Raw genomic sequence first — 17,349 nt, 5'->3', positions numbered from 1 at the left:
AGCCCTTTAATGTGGAAATTCCTGGGGATGGTTTTCTGTACTCTGATCTCTGGCGAATTTATGCTTTGAATTCCACATTTGTCTTTTTGCCTTTTCATCTCTGTTTTGGGGTGGTTAGTTTAGATGGGACTGTTTCGTGGTTTTTGGATCGGTTCGTGTTCTTTTTGTTCTGGGCCTATGTGGCCATTGGTTTTTTGCGACTTGTGATAGTTGTCCTTTTTTTTGGGCTGTGATAATGGTCATGGTTTTCGGGTTTCTGTTTAGTTCCTGTGGCTTGTGATACTGAGCATGTTTTCATAGTTTATTCTCTCCTCATTTTCCTTTTTTTCCCTTTTATTCTCTCCTTTGTTATGTCTGTCTCATTTCAAATTTTACCTCTTATATTTTTTAGGCCCGAAAGAAGAATTCAAAGACACTATATTGTGATTTTCTCTACTGTTTCTGTTTTTGGGATTTTTGGAATCCCTTGCTTCATCAGGTATGAATCTTTTCTTCAACATTGTCTTTTCCGTTCTCTCTTTTAAGAACTATGCTTTTGTACTTGTATTTTTTGGTTTATTTTATGGCTTTTGGTTTTCAGTTTTAGAAATCAACAATAAAAAAAAGTCTGTCAATTACTTAATGGGAAGCAAAAAATCTGAAATTGTACTGGGAATTTTCTCTTTTCGTTTTTTTCATAAATATTGCAATAAATTAAACTAACCAGTTGGCAATAAGTGACCAGCTTATTCCCATATTCTGTCATATTTTTACTTTATTTCTAACGTTCCTTTCTCCTTTTTTAGCTACTCTTTTTCCCTTCTTTACAAATAATTTCCTTCTCTCTTGTTTTTTCTTCTCTCAGCCTTTTTTCCTGTGTTTTCTTCAATCTATAGCTCTCCCATTTATTCGCTCTCTCTCTCTCTCTCTCTCTCGATAAAGTACCTGCTACAACAGGATATTGAAATCCCCTTCATCGGATTTTGATTTCAGGTATGATTTTCTCTTCTACTAACTTTCCTTTTTCATGTCTTTTTAAGTTTCAGACCTATGCTTATCTTTTATTTCTGCGGGTATTGTGGTTTTTATCTCTGTTTTAGTTTTCAGATTTATGCTTCTTTTTTTTTTTGTGTTTTTGTTATATGTTTCGGTGTTCAGCCTTATGGAACACATCTTAGATTTGTCTTTTTAAATCTTTCGATGTCATCATTTTTTTATAGTTTATTGTCTGTTATGTGTTTTTATTTTTTTTCCCGATTGTTTGTTTCCCTTTGTATTGAAGGACATTTTCTTGCAAATCTTTGAATAACCGAATCCTATTTATGAGATTTTATAGCAAAGATATGTTTCTAATTCGCATCTACCATAAAACCCTAAATGATTAACAAAAAATAAAGGGAATCGTTTTGATGTTTCTTTTTATTTTTTTTGTGTCCTTATTTTCTCTTATTGAACAAGTAAAAACATTATATTTCAATAGTTTTCCTTTCTTTACAGAAATTCGAACTACCAATCAAAAAGTTTGGAGCTTAATATGATTTTGTTTAATATGCTATTCTAATATGCGTAAGAACACGAAATTTTGTCTAGAAATTTTGTTAAACATTTCTATTTATTTCATAAGAATGTGCAAGGAAGTTTCCTCAAATAACAACAATTGTATGGTCAAGGGCACAAGGCGCATTCTAGGTGCTAAAATTCTTTGATTTCTTGACACATCTATTTTATTTAACCAAACACAATTATACTATTATAGTTATATTCCATTTCATTCAATCAAACAATAAAATTATTAATTACAGCTTTATTACACTACAATTCTATCCCACTATATTAAACCAAACATACATTTAGTTATTTTAATCTCCAGTCCGATATTTTTTCAAAAAATAAAATAAAATTCAAACCGTTTTCAAAATAAATAATATAAAATCTCTTTCTTCATTCATCTCTCTCAGGTTCGGTTCTTCCTTTATTCTCTCCCCTTTGCCCTTTTTTCTACTATTTTTCTTTCTCTCTTCCCCCTTTATTATCCTTTCTAACAAACCGCTGCCGCTGCCTTCGTGAGAGAGTAACCCTAAGTTTTCTCTGGCGTTTCTAGTTTTTGTGATTTTTGAAATTCGCTGCTTCAACGAAGACTCATTTCAGGTGTCAATTTCTTTTTTAGTTTCAGGCTTTCAGCTCCATGCTTTTTTACTTGTATTTCAGTGGGATTTTCTTAGGGTTTTTGATTTTCAGCTTTGGAAATCTCTGTTTCGTTCCGTCTTTCAGATCTATAGATGTCGGTCTTGTTCTTCATTTTTGTTTGTTTATCGTATACTATATGTTGCTCTTTATTTTTGGATTGTTTGTTTCCCTCTGTTTAATATTATAGCTTTTGTGTTATTTTCTGTGTTGGCTTGATTTTGGTTCTAGGAACCCAGTGGGAGTTATGACGCATGTAGAGTTTATTTGGTAGTTTTTCTGGATGGTAATAAAATGTTTTTTTAATTCGTTGTGAGTTGTGACATTCTGTTTCTTAGTTTTCTCAAAAAGAACTTTAGTTTAAAAAAAAAAATCTAATTGAGATGCTTGTTGATATTGATAAGAATTGGCCAATTTCAACCGATTTGCTAATTGCAAAGGTTCTTGTCGATTTGGGTTTCATGATCATATACGGTGGACATTGTCATGATTCGTGTATGCATATATGTTTTCTTTTTCATACTGCTAGGTGCTTGCATTAGTCGGTAAGTATTGAGTACATTTTCTTTAAAATAGTTGGGATTTTTTGAGGTCTGTTGGGTATGATTTGCAAATGGATTTTGATTGGAAGTTTTAGTTAGACCCATGGTATCTCTGTATATCGGATGAATGGGAAGTTTTGTGTGATTATTGATATATCCATGTGGTGAAAATACTCTGATTTTGGTTAAAGATAGAATTATATTCATCTGTGTTACCTAGTGATACGGGGTTGCGCACGGACCAAGATCGAGTTGCCAAGTCACGAGAAACTCCTACGAAAACCCTAAACAATTAGATCTGAAACGAAACAGAAAATTAAAAGATTAGATTTTTGAATTTTCAGATCTGAAATAAAATCCCCAAATCAGCAAAGAATCAAATTGAGAATAGAAATAAGTGTTAGGGTTCTTGAAACCCTCAAGGAGATTGTGATTCTGCCCAATTGAACACCAAGATAGTTTTCCCCAAATTTCGACAATCTAATTTCACCCAAAAAGAGTATGGAAAAACCCTAGAAATTGGGGATTTTTGGGCTGATTCCTTAAGATAGAAAAAGGCTGAAAACACAATAAGAACAGAAAATAGATTAGATAATGATTCAGCACAAGTAGAAATAAAGAAAGAATTGACAGTAAGAAATTAAAAGATAAGTCCTAAGAAGCCTTGAAATCCCGAAAGATCTCACAACTCCCTTCAAACGGCTCTAATCTCCCCTCCAAAGAATATCAATGGCAAGAAGAAGGTTGAAGATGGCTCCCACAATCAAAAAGATTGTTAAAACAACTTCTAAAGAAAACTCAAGAGAAAATCCTTGAAGAACTCAAAGAGAATTTTCACTCAAATCAAATCTGAAATTTTCAATGTAATTGTAATGTAATGTAGGGTGGCTGGCCAAGCCATATAAATAGGCCTTTCAAATGTTTTCCTAATTTAATTAGAACACTAAAACTAAAACTAAAAAAAACTCCTAATTATTTTAATATGGAAATTCGGCCAAGGGTCTTTTATTTGGGACTCTTGGACTGAATATAAAAATTTAAACTAAATAAAATAAATAAATAAATAAATAAAAATAAAACTTTACAACTTGGGCCACTTTGACAATTTGGCCTGATTTTCAACTAAGTATGGGTGGATTTCTTGATTGGGCTTGGAATCTTCTTATTGGGCCTTGCCCTCAAGAATTTGGGCTTTTGTGACTCGTATCATTCCCCCCTTCCTCAAAAAGATTCGTCCTCGAATCTGAAAAATCAAATGAACTCGACTTTCCTCTATCGAACGGGACTAATGGCAATTGAGTCCACTGAAAAGAATAGCCATGAGATAGTAAATAGCAACGGAAACAAGCTTGTAGTCCAATCATAAGCATAACAGAACAGGTATAACGCATGTGAATGGACAGATTCAGATTACCATGCAAACAATCTAATTTACTCACCACTGCCTCGTCAAATATTTGAAACAAAGATGGACATGTTTTAAGGCATTCAGTCGTCTCACATTGTTCCCACAAACCATGAATAAATTGCGAGTAATAAATCAAATGGTAAACATAATCGTCACAAGTAGGTATTTGAAAAGATTTACATGGTTCACAGAGTTGCATAATCATACCATGCATTAATCGACGGTCTATAGATTCACTCACACATGCATTATCAAAAACAAGAATCTTTTTATCAACCATCAAAACAGATAGATCATCAATAAATAAAATAGGACAGTCAAGCATGTTTCGATCTAAGTGTTCATCAACACGATCTTTATCACTATCCGAGGAGTACAAAAGTGTTTCAAAGGTTTCAAGCATCTTACCTCGATAAGCAAAAGAATAAGGGTCGATTTTACCTTTTTCATTTAAAACAAACCTTCGTTCATCGGGGGCATAGTGTAGTCGAATCTCCGTTGTTGAGTTAACCTTTGTCAAATGGAACTCAAACTTCATGTACAACCACATAAACTGTTTAAGGCAAGAATATAAATTGAAAACAAATTTGGAAAATTTCGTTACCTTATTCTCCAAAACAGATTTGGACGAATTCGAGGATTTTACACAAGGTAAATCAAGAGAATAACAAATCACGCTTCTTTTCGTAATGACTTTATCAACCACAATCGAAGAGTAACAATTAATTGGATCAAAATGAGGGGATCTTTTAAGAACTAAGTCACCAAAAGTTTTATCAATAATTTTCAAATCTGCACTGGACTCGGTTTCTAAAATTTCCTTACCTCGCTTACCTTCGGGATCATGTAGTGTGATTTCATCTTTGCCTAAGTTGATCGTATGAAAGCGTCTTTCATTTGAGAGGTATTGAAGTTGAAAGTTATCTTTCGATCTTTCAGGAACCTGAAAAGTAGCAACACAAGAAAAATTCATATCTTGGTTAGTGGAAACATTCCTCACTAGCCTTTCCTCGTCTTTTTCTTTTGTTTCTTTTTCTAACTCATTTTCTCTTCTTTCTTCAACTTCTTTTTCAAATTTCTTTTCTGTTTCACATTCCTTTTCACTCTCAATCTCTTTTTGCTCTTTTTCATTCTTTTTTTCTTTTTCCTCACTTGTTTTAACAGAATTTCTCAGTTTGATTTGGTCCTCATGGACTTGTTCCGGAGTGAGCGGCACTAAGGTAAGTTTCTTTCCTTGATGCTTGAAGGAATACCTATTGGTACGACCATCGTGAGTGACTTTTCGATCCAGTTGCCATGGTTCTCCTAGCAATAAATGGCAGGCTTGAATAGGTACTACGTCGCACACGACTTCGTCTTGATATTTACCGATAGAAAAGGCGATGCGCACTTGTTGAGTGACCTTAAATTGGCTTTCGTTGCTAAGCCCTTGTAGTTGATAAGGTCGTGGATGCTTGGTAGTGGTTAAGCAAAGCTTTTCCACCATCGTCGTGCTGGCTACGTTCGAGCAACTTTCACCATCAATAATAACTCTACAAAGCTTACCTTGTACATGGCAGCGAGTATGAAAGAGATGTTCTCGTTGCTGCTCGCTCTTTGGTTTTGCCAAAGAGGGTTGTCCACGATCATGAAGATCATAATCAGTTCTAGGGACACGCCGAGGAGCGCGCCTATGAGCAGGAGGCTGGTTATCCACATCGTCTTTAATTTGATCTCGATATTGAGGCTCTTGATTCAACCGCACCTCATTGATAGTAGCAGTCAACGCTCGAAGTGCAACAGCCTGTTCGTCCAACTGTTGTTGGAATTTTTTAAATATGTCACTAGTATTATCACCTGTAGACATTTTTTTTTAAAACCTGCAAAACACTCAACACTCAAAAATAAAAGTTATCAAACCTCACCGTTAATCACTCAAAAAGAAAAAATCAAATTCTCAATGAGGTCGAATTCAATCTTGTGAGTTCTTTATCAGAGTTTATATCAACCAATTAGAGAGTGTGAACCAAACTACCAAAGAATCCTAATTTGCACTAGGATGCCAAAAACTGACGAGACACCAATTGATTCGTGTTGCACCGAGGAAGAAGTTGTGCACACGTTTAAATCCTACTAACACAAGAAACAAGAAGGTGTTAGATAACGTAAAGGAAGAATAAAGGGAAACAAATGAAAACCTACAGCTAAGAATCAATAAAAATTGCTGAAAACAGAAAACCCGAAAAACTGCGGAGTAACTTGACAACTTCGTTCGAGGTGTTCCCGATCTCCAAAAATTACGAAATTAAATCTGGAGTGTCCTTATATATTGAATTTTTTATCTGGAAATTTTGGGCACCAAATTCAACCCGCTAAATCTTTTTTAAATTTTTATTGAATTTCGTATTTTTTGATTTTTTTGACTGATTTTTTTGCGGGAATAATTTTTTTATATTCAATCACAGTGCCAAAAACATGTATGTAAAATTTCAGATCAATCGGACAACGTTTACCCACTCAAATGAATTTTTTTTGAACAATTTTTCTGGGTAAAACTGCCGTTTATGCTTTAAAAAATAGAGATCAGTTTAGAAATCAACCAAGAACACCCAAAACGCCCAAAATCTGATACCAAATGATACGGGGTTGCGCACGGACCAAGATCGAGTTGCCAAGTCACGAGAAACTCCTACGAAAACCCTAAACAATTAGATCTGAAACGAAACAGAAAATTAAAAGATTAGATTTTTGAATTTTCAGATCTGAAATAAAATCCCCAAATCAGCAAAGAATCAAATTGAGAATAGAAATAAGTGTTAGGGTTCTTGAAACCCTCAAGGAGATTGTGATTCTGCCCAATTGAACACCAAGATAGTTTTCCCCAAATTTCGACAATCTAATTTCACCCAAAAAGAGTATGGAAAAACCCTAGAAATTGGGGATTTTTGGGCTGATTCCTTAAGATAGAAAAAGGCTGAAAACACAATAAGAACAGAAAATAGATTAGATAATGATTCAGCACAAGTAGAAATAAAGAAAGAATTGACAGTAAGAAATTAAAAGATAAGTCCTAAGAAGCCTTGAAATCCCGAAAGATCTCACAACTCCCTTCAAACGGCTCTAATCTCCCCTCCAAAGAATATCAATGGCAAGAAGAAGGTTGAAGATGGCTCCCACAATCAAAAAGATTGTTAAAACAACTTCTAAAGAAAACTCAAGAGAAAATCCTTCAAGAACTCAAAGAGAATTTTCACTCAAATCAAATCTGAAATTTTCAATGTAATTGTAATGTAATGTAGGGTGGCTGGCCAAGCCATATAAATAGGCCTTTCAAATGTTTTCCTAATTTAATTAGAACACTAAAACTAAAACTAAAAAAAACTCCTAATTATTTTAATATGGAAATTCGGCCAAGGGTCTTTTATTTGGGACTCTTGGACTGAATATAAAAATTTAAACTAAATAAAATAAATAAATAAATAAATAAAAATAAAACTTTACAACTTGGGCCACTTTGACAATTTGGCCTGATTTTCAACTAAGTATGGGTGGATTTCTTGATTGGGCTTGGAATCTTCTTATTGGGCCTTGCCCTCAAGAATTTGGGCTTTTGTGACTCGTATCACCTAGCCTTACATGAAGGGAAATTGAGTTGTAATCTTTTAAGTGAATAGGTTCTAGTCGCAACCTTTAGATTAACATAATTTTAATTTGCTTATTTGTTGATGGTTTTATGAGATTGATAAAAAGATGTGTTGGATATATTCTCTAATGATGTCATAACCAATTTCTTCTTCATTTATTGTCTTAGTTGATTTCTCGATGCATGCTGGTTCTGAATAAGTTTTTTTTTCTTTTGATTTTTCTGTTTTGGGTTGTTTTTTTCCAAGCCTGAAAAATGTATTGGACTTTCAATTCAAGTTTCTTTTTCTGATTTGTTTTCTCAGATGGAAGAACTCAAATCAAACCTAGTTCTTCTTTACTAAAAAAATGTTGATAAGAAGATTAAAAACTCTGCTTAAACCCTTGTCTGATCCTCACCTCCGTCTCATAGCCACCGAGTCAACTCAAAATCAACTCAGCAACCCAGCTAACTGTCTCAACCCCATAACTCCAATCAACCAACCGACTCTTCTGAAAGTCTGTACCATCCTCTACCAACAGCAAAACTCACCTGACTCACGCCTCCACTCATCCCTCTCTTCTTACAATCCTTCTTTCAACCCTGAATTCTTCCTTCAAGTTTGCAACACTTTCCCATACTCCTGGCACCCCATCTACCGATTCTTCCTCTACACCCAAAAAGTCCCTCACTTCACTCACAACTCCGTCACCTTCAACAAAATGTTGGATGTCGTTGGAAAATCCAAAAACATTGACCTTTTTTGGGAAACTTGTCAGGAGATGGGAAAACTTGGTTTGGTCAATGATAAGACATTTAGGATAGCTTTAAAGACCCTAGCATTAGCTAGGGAGTTGAAGAAATGTGTGGGTTTTTTCCATTTGATGAATGGGTTTGGGGTTGGATACAAGTTGGAGACTTTTAATACAGTGGTGGAAAGTTTATGCAAGGATAAGCTTGTGGAAGAGGCAAAGTTTGTTACTTTCAAGTTGAAAGAGTGTGTTGAGCCAAATGGGGTTACTTATAAGTGGTTGATATGGGGGTTTTGTGATCTGGGTAATTTGATTGAGGCCTCAAAAATTTGGAATCTGATGGTGGATGAAGGGTTTGAGCCTGATGTTGAGGTTGTGGAGACAATGATGGAGGCACTTTTTAAGACTAATAAATATGATGAAGCAATGAAGGTTTTCCAAATGATGAGAGTTAAGAGAATGCATGATTTGGAGCTTTCAAGTTATAGGCTTGTGATCAAGTGGATGTGTAAGAGAGGCAAGATCGAGCAAGCCAATGGGATGTTTGAAGAAATGTGCCAAAGAGGGATCCAAGCTGATAATTTGACCTTGGCTTCGATTATTTACGGGCTTTTAGCAAGAGGGAGGATTAGAGAGGCTTATAGGATTGTAAAAGGAATTGAGAATTCGGATATCAGCATTTACCATGGACTAATAAAGGGGCTTTTGAGGTTGAGGAAGGCAGGGGAGGCAACACAAGTGTTTAGAGAGATGATAAAGAGAGGGTGTGAGCCTATAATGCATACATATATCATGTTACTGCAAGGTCATTTGGGGAAGAAAGGGAGGAAAGGACATGATCCATTGGTGAATTTTGACTCAATATTTGTTGGGGGCTTGATTAAGGCTGGAAAGACAGTAGAGGCTACCAAGTATGTGGAGAGAACAATGAAAAGAGGAATGGAAGTGCCTAGATTTGATTACAATAAATTTTTACATTACTACTCAAATGAGGAAGGTGTAATGATGTTTGAGGAGGTTGGCAAGAAATTAAGGGAAGTGGGGTTATTTGATTTGGCTGATATATTGGAGAGATATGGCCAGAAAATGGCAACTAGGGATAGGAGGAGAGAGAGGGCAGTCGATCCATGAGAAGAACCTTGAAAAACTGAAAAGTTGTAGCCTAAATACATACCTTTTGGTTGAAGTTGCTAATTATATTGAAACCCAATTATGGTACAAGACTACAACATATTGTCCTTGTGTATGTTGGACCTGCAAGAGTCATCAAACTTTGAAGCAAAGACTTAGTAGAGGTGTATCACATTTCCCCTTTGCTATATAACTAAGACTATGCTTTCCAACTTTCGGTGGGGTCCTGGTATCTCTTTTCAAGCTTTGGCTACAACCAATCTTGCACCTTGTTCAGTAGCCAAATATCGGACCTCTTGAGGCTCCAGACTCTATGCTGTCGGTACGTAGTTCATTCTCTTGAAAATATCGTCATCAGACTTATTAACCTTTGAAAAATGCTAGCTAATAACCTCTTGGCTTAGTGTTAGGTTCTTGTGTTCTATGAATCATATATATTTTGAATTATTTTCATATTTTTTTATATATTTTGCAGGCAACGGAAGAGGAAAAGTTAACACCGATAGAAAATTTAACACCCAACCCCCAACCCTAATATTTATATATTTTTTCAAAAAGGTCCTTGAGCATTTTTTAAGTAAAATTTAGTTTACTTTTTTTTGAAGGAGTTAAATTGTTATTTCTAATAGAAATATTGGTTCAAATGCTGAAATTTTAAACATAACAACGCATGTCACAATTTAATAATCTGTTAATAAATTTAATTTGCAAGTTTGTATATGAAATCACTTTGAATAACCAAGCTTTGGAAGCTTTCAAGTTAATAATCTGTTTTTGAAATTCTCATCCAAATGAAGCTATTATATTAATGTTGTCACTTAACTTTCTTGCATAATTATAAAAGGAAAAAAAATTCTCTGTAAGTGGTAGGATTTCCTGTCACTTCAATCTTCCTAAGTTGAAATTTCACTTACATCCTGACCTGTTAGTACCTAGTAGGAAAGTTCGGCCAAGATTGCTACATTTGATTTTTGTGTTTTTGTATGCTCTGTCTGCATTGTTTTTCTTCCTAGTCCTTTGCTCCTTTATTTATCTCCTTTAATCACCAACCATTTTAATTTCTTTGCTCATTACTTTGCATTGTGCAGATTGGAAGAATCTTTGGACCTGAATATTTGCTGAGGTTGTATCTAGCTGGGGCAATGGGTGGTTCAGTGTTTTACTTGGTGCACCATGCATTTTTGGCTAAGGTGCCATGATGCTGCAAGAAATATCTGAATTCCTACCCTCTTTGGCATGGGCTATTGTAATATGGCAATAACAAATGCCAAACCTAATTGATTTTGGATACATCTCGATACTCCCTCATGTTTAGGCACGATAACAACAGATTTATGAGAATTTCCAGAAAATGTGGGGCAACAAAAAATGAATAACAATTAACTTATAGTGGACAGGACAATAAACACTATACTATAAGCTCTCAGCCATATGATGTTATGCTTCCCACCAAAAACCAACTAGCAATAGGTGGACGGTCTTGAAGTTTCAGATAAGACCACTGGAAATCCAACTTAATCCATTTAGACTACACCACACAATAGATGCCAATGCATGGTTGTAAGGTCTGTCTTGAGAAGTCTGTTCTGCATGTTACAAGATAAAATCTTTTAACTTGTTCATTAGCATACTTGTATCTTGATAATATGTAAAGATTCACCTATTATGGCATAGGAAAACTTCTTCATGTTCTCAACTTTTCATGAACCATATAGGATTTGATCTTTTCTCACTCTTAGCCATCCACCACAGGGACAAGCAACACGGATGATGGACCCTTCAAGGACTCCAGGATTGGTATGCTCTTAGCCTTCAGTGCATGAAGCTCCTGTGACAATCTTTGTTTTTCTTTTTTGGGACTTTTCTGTTAATGACTGTAACCGAGTGGTAACAGTATCGTCTTTTCGCCTTTATCTGATGAACTGCTGAATGTTAAAGAATTCTTTTTCTTTGATATCCTCTATTGTTTAGCATTTGAAATGACATTTTAGTTGAGCTTTGGTAGGTCTGATTTTCTTCTCATTTGTTTTTCTGACTAGTTAGTCTTTTCCCATTTGCAAAGAAATGAGATTGAAGGTTTCATTCCTACTATCCAAACCCACCAACACCCTCATTCCACCCCCTTTTCTTTTTTTGCAATCAAAAGATTTTCATTTTATTCCTTCATACAAGTTTACCCCTTTTATATGTTACATGTCATGTTGATCTATAATCATATCCATTATTTGGTGGAGAAATTTACGATGTTGTTCTGGGCATGATTTGGCCTCAAAGTTGTGTCCTTTATTAAATTTCAGTGATCTGTAACAAGGATTTAGGGGATTTTAGAAGGATTTGGTTTGTTTTCTTTGTTGGGTTGTAATAGGACCGAACTGTGTTGTTGAATCTCTGGCTTTTTATCATCAAATTTAAGGAAAAAGTATGGAGACTCTTGTTGTGGTAGCGCAGCAAAGGAATCAGTACCGTAGCAGGGTGAAGCCACATGGGCCTGCAAGATTTGGGTCATCACAACCATCTAGATATTTTAGAGGGGTTAATTGTAGGACTTTTCAATCTGGAGCAGGATTACTCCCGACCCCTTTTGAAGTATAGCTCTACTCCTTTAACCAAACGGCCATCTTCCCCTCCCTCTTCATCATCTTCCCCAAAAATGCCGATCTCCTTTTGCTGATGGAACACATTCGAAAGCTACAAGGAAAAGCTCTCCTATTCCTATCAATTGCAGTAGAGCCCCTAGAAATGATAAGCTCTTTAATGTGGAAATTCCTGGGGATGGTTTTCTGTACTCTGAGCTCTGGTGAATTTATGCTTTGAATTCCACATTTGTCTTTTTGCCTTTTCATCTCTGTTTTGGGGTGGTTTGTTTAGATGGGACTGTTTCGTGGTTTTTGGATCGGTTCGTGTTCTTTTTGTTCTGGGCCTATGTGGCCATTGGTTTTTTGCGACTTGTGATAGTTGTCCTGTTTTTTTGGGCTGTGATAATGGTCATGGTTTTCGGGTTTCTGCTTAGTTCCTGTGGCTTGTGATACTGAGCATGTTTTCATAGTTTATTCTCTCCTCATTTTCCTTTTTTTCCCTTTTATTCTCTCCTTTGTTATGTCTGTCTCATTTCAAATTTTACCTCTTATATTTTTTAGGCCCGAAAGAAGAATTCAAAGACACTATATTGTGATTTTCTCTACTGTTTCTGTTTTTGGGATTTTGGAATCCCTTGCTTCATCAGGTATGAATCTTTTCTTCAACATTGTCTTTTCCGTTCTCTCTTTTAAGAACTATGCTTTTGTACTTGTATTTTTTGGTTTATTTTATGGCTTTTGGTTTTCAGTTTTAGAAATCAACAATAAAAAAAAGTCTGTCAATTACTTAATGGGAAGCAAAAAATCTGAAATTGTACTGGGAATTTTCTCTTCTCGTTTTTTTCATAAATATTACCATAAATTAAACTAACCAGTTGGCAATAAATGACCAGCTTATTCCCATATTCTGTCCTATTTTTCCTTTATTTCTAACGTTCCTTTCTCCTTTTTTAGCTACTCTTTTTCCCTTCTTTATAAATAATTTCCTTCTCTCTTGTTTTTTCTTCTCTCAGCCTTTTTTCCTGTGTTTTCTTCAATCTATAGCTCTCCCATTTATTCTCTCTCTCTCTCTCTCTCTCTCTCTCTCTCTCTCTCTCTCTCTCTCTCTCTCTCTCGATATCCTTTCAATTTTTTCCTCAAATTTTTTAGTTTCGGGTAACCAAATTTCGGGCTTTTTTTGCTGTTTCTATTTTTTGTAATTTTTGAAACCCCCTACATCATCGGAAATTGATTTCAGGTATGAATATAATTAAACTCTCTTTCCTCTTGTTATATAAAGTTTAATTAGCATTAATTTCTTTCTGGGTAAGATGTCTGAGACTTAATTTGTAAACATAAATAACAGTTTCTTTCTTTTTATAAACTGAAAACTGAACTCATTTGAATTCCAGAAATCTTATTTTCTGGATGCCAATGCCTTGACTATTTAATTACTTTGAATATAGAGTAGTTCCAAAACTCAATTTTGATACCGAACTTGTTAGCTTGGTCATGGAAGTACTCCGATTTCCACTTTATTCTCTCCGATTCCATTTTTTTCTAACGTCTTTTTTCCTTCTGTGTCTGTTAATTTCCCCAACACAATAGTAGTCATGTTTTAATTACCATAAATGTTACTGTTGCCATCAAACTAATTTTATTTGGACATCATGCTTTGGATTTTTCTGTTTTGTCGTAAAGAATTTTCTATCCGGTACAGATTTTTAACTCTTGCTGTAGTTAATTTTCTTTCTTATTCTGCTCCGGCTTTATCCCTGTCATATACCGTCTCGGAATAAGTTATTCCCAGGATATCTTGCATTTTTTTTATTCCGGTTCACAATTTTTAGCTTCCGGTTTAAGTGTTTTAGTGGTTGGTTTAGGTTTTTTTTCTTGTCTGGACCGGGCTACCTATCATACTTATTCCTCCAAGGGATATCCTATTCCTGTGATATCCTTGTTTGGTGTTATCTCATCCAGTTATATCACTGCTTGGGTATATCCCATTCTTTGAATATCTCAGTTCGGCTTTTTATGTTTTTTGATTATCATTCTTTGGATTTTTTCTGTTTTGTCGTAAAGAATCTTAATGAAAAAGTAGATTTGTAAAACACAAGTAGATTTTTTCTGTTATATCCCATTCTACGAATATCCCGGTTTGGGTTTTGGTTTCAGGTTTAGGGTTACGATTTTCGTATTTGGGTTTCCGGGTTGAGAGTTTGGATAGAAATATTAGATCATTTAGGATACGGGCAGAGCTTGTGTTTAAACATTCAAAGCTCCGATTTGACCTAGTTTGATTTTAAATCTATAATATTTTATATTATGTTATTTTATATATTATATAATTTATAACACGAATTTTAATCTAAATATTAATATAATTTTATAATTATATAAAAAATTAATAAACAAAAAATATATAAATTATTAAATATTAAATTAAAATAATGTAAAATTAATATGGGTGAATTTAAAATGATTTGGATTAATTTTTTTTGCAAATATGAATAAGTACAATTTTAAGATAAAATATATTAATATAATTGATGCATCAACATCTCTATTGCGCTTAAAGTCTATAAACCTAAAGAAAATTGGGAAAATTACCCAAAAGGGAAAAATACTTTTTAACATTTTTATGGAACACTGTATTAACCAGAAAAGATTGTGGGAAGAGCCACGTGTAGCAAAAAGACCATTGCTCGCGAGCGTAGCGCACCGTATACTGGTTTCCTGCCGCTATTGTTACCCATCTTCAAGCTTGGCATACCATCTAACTACCCTATATGTGGTTTAGTCTCACTAACGGTAGCATTCGAATTTTACGCTGTTGTGTTACGCGTCGTCCAACTATCCCCACTCAACTTTCCAGGTTCCCTGCTCTACATCTCCTGGAGAACACAGTCCTCAATAACACTATGTCCTCTTTTTCTTCTTTCGCTCATTCAAATAGAAGGTAATTTTCAAATTTAAGCGCAAATTCATATCAATAATCTAATTTTTATTCATTTTGAATAAATTTTTCTCTTATTCTTTTTGGTGGATTTGGCAGTGGAGGCAGAGGTCAAGATATGAAATATGATCGAGAAAGCTCCGGAGGCCGTGGCGGCAGCAAGGACAAAATTGATGCTCTTGGTCGACTCTTGTAAGCAGCGTTGGAAATTAAAACATTCTATCAATTCTTTTTATTTATTTATTTTATATATGATTAAATTGATTTTATTCATTAGTGTTTTTTTTTTTTTTTGGTTTAATCTCTTTTAGGACACGAATTTTGCGACATATGGCTACTGAACTGAATTTGAATATGCGAAGTGATGGTTATGTCAAAGTTGAAGATTTGCTGAAGCTGAATATGAGAACATTTGCTAATATCCCTTTAAGGTCACAAACTGTTGATGATATCAAAGAGGTAGAATTTGTAACATCATTTCTTGTCTTTGTTCACTGTTTAATCTTGAGAATCCTTTCCTATTTTGATTGAAATTTTCTATCATTGCAGTATGCAACTTTTGTAGTTAAAATTGATGAAAATGGCTTCTTTAAATACTATTTGTCGTTCACTTATAAGTGATCTTTGAGCTGTTACCAGTAGTAATTTAGATTCTTGGTCTCCAAAATGTTGGTGTATAAACAATCATGAGAAGGAAAATGTTCGTTTTGCAGCCAAAAGAAATTTCATGGTTTTTATGTTTATTGATTGTAGGCTGTCAGAAAAGATAATAAGCAACGGTTTAGCCTTGTTGAGGAAAATGGGGAGCTTCTGATACGTGCAAACCAAGGCCACACTGTCATGGTGATGAATCTTTCTTAAAAATTTATCAATTTCTTCATGCTTTATCTGAATTTTCACCTTAGATTATTTTTAGCTGTTGTTTTGAGCATCTTTATTTATGTCTATGCACTTCTAAGGAAGATATTGTATGTCACGTTGGCAGACAGTTGAGTCCGAAAGATTATTGAAACAAATCCTTTCAGCTGATGAAGTGCAATGTAAGAACATCATGTCTCTTAGATTTATGGACTTTCTTTATGCCTTTTATTTTGCATAATCCTCTTGATTTTCCCTGAGATGATAGTTTGCGTACATGGAACCTATAAGAGGAATTTGGAATCAATTTTGGAGTCGGGTTTGAAGCGCATGAAAAGATTGCATGTTCACTTCTCAAGTGGCTTGCCGACTGACGGTGAAGTGATAAGTGGTGAGATATCATGAAATTTCTCGTTACTGGTCCTCTGAACTGTGACATACGAACTTCTTCATTTTACTCTCTATTTTTAATATGCCAGCATTGTATACGTGACAAACTGCTTAGGGGTGTTATTATGCTTGTTATCTGCATTTCACCATAGGATTCATGCTAAAGATTATGAAAGGGGATTACTAAGATGCCGATATATAACGTGAATTTTAAGCGATAATGGGAAATGACAAGCACTAATCGGCATAAATTGAGTTTTAGTGAATCTAAAAGCTGTAGAGGGCTTATGATGATTTGTTTCTTTTACCCTCTTCAGGTATGAGACGAGATGTTAACGTTTTGATCTATCTTGATGTTAGAAAAGCTTTGGAAGGTAAGCATGCTTGCTTCTTTCAAGTTTCAGTCCGGTGATGATTCTATGAACCAAATCAATAACTGCAAGTCATCTTTCTCACTTTTCTTTAGAGTTGTGGCCGAACATATATTGATCTGTTCTTGCCAAACTACGGTTCTTAAGTTGTCTTCGCTTGTTTTCTTGATGACTGCAGAAGGCATGAAGCTTTACATTTCAGACAACAAAGTGATATTGACTGAGGGTTTTGATGGGGTGGTACCTGTCAAGTGCTTTGAGAAAATAGAATCATGGCCAGACAGAAAACCTATACCTTTCTCAAATGTTTAAAATTGGATGAAATGATCAGCTTTTTTTTTTTTTTTCACTTTCTTTTAAACCTGTGTGATGACAAATTTGTATTGGATCTTATAAAAGATGTTCATTTTGTATACATCCTTGTCATCCATTTCTCTCCAACTTTTCATGCTATTTAAGGTCGTGATTTGTTTTTGTTATAATTGTGTTTTAAGGTATTATGATCGTGTTGTGTTTTTGTTTCATAATTGCGTTTGAGGTATTCATGTTAATAACTGGATTTATATAAGTTTTGATTTGTTGAGGGTGTTGATGTTTTGCTTTAGATAGTTTTTGGTTCTTG

The 17,349-nt window shown here is 34.6% G+C and overlaps 1 protein-coding gene and 1 pseudogene across 10 annotated transcripts; both read left to right on the top strand.

The window, feature by feature from the left end:
- Positions 1 to 337: 337 nt before the first annotated feature.
- On the top strand, positions 338 to 9,627 carry LOC107944115 (putative pentatricopeptide repeat-containing protein At1g26500; annotated as a pseudogene).
- On the top strand, positions 2,040 to 17,206 carry LOC107944117 (tRNA 2'-phosphotransferase 1). Of its 10 annotated transcripts, none has more exons than XM_041092597.1 (12): positions 2,040 to 2,127; positions 10,686 to 10,787; positions 11,350 to 11,394; positions 12,735 to 12,820; positions 15,028 to 15,111; positions 15,208 to 15,300; positions 15,420 to 15,567; positions 15,862 to 15,951; positions 16,094 to 16,148; positions 16,235 to 16,357; positions 16,674 to 16,730; positions 16,906 to 17,206. In XM_041092597.1, the coding sequence occupies exons 2-12, from the start codon at positions 10,740 to 10,742 to the stop codon at positions 17,037 to 17,039; spliced, it is 963 nt and encodes a 320-aa protein (XP_040948531.1). In that variant the 5' UTR covers positions 2,040 to 2,127; positions 10,686 to 10,739; the 3' UTR covers positions 17,040 to 17,206. The 10 variants fall into 10 exon arrangements, with proteins under 10 accessions (XP_040948531.1, XP_040948532.1, XP_040948530.1 ...); XM_041092598.1 differs by having other exon boundaries at positions 11,337 to 11,394; XM_041092596.1 differs by lacking the exon at positions 2,040 to 2,127 and adding an exon at positions 9,613 to 9,919.
- The last annotated feature ends 143 nt before the right edge of the window (positions 17,207 to 17,349 follow it).

Source organism: Gossypium hirsutum, chromosome D05 (genome assembly GCF_007990345.1).
Source record: "Gossypium hirsutum isolate 1008001.06 chromosome D05, Gossypium_hirsutum_v2.1, whole genome shotgun sequence".
NCBI lineage: Eukaryota > Viridiplantae > Streptophyta > Magnoliopsida > Malvales > Malvaceae > Gossypium > Gossypium hirsutum.
This window is presented reverse-complemented; position numbering and strand designations above follow the sequence as displayed.

Coding starts and splice junctions, on each gene's coding strand:
- LOC107944117 (XM_041092596.1), top strand. Junction 10,788..11,349: donor ACCATGCATTTTTGGCTAAG/GTGCCATGATGC, acceptor CATCCACCACAG/GGACAAGCAACACGGATGAT. Junction 16,149..16,234: donor TTCAGCTGATGAAGTGCAAT/GTAAGAACATCA, acceptor CTGAGATGATAG/TTTGCGTACATGGAACCTAT.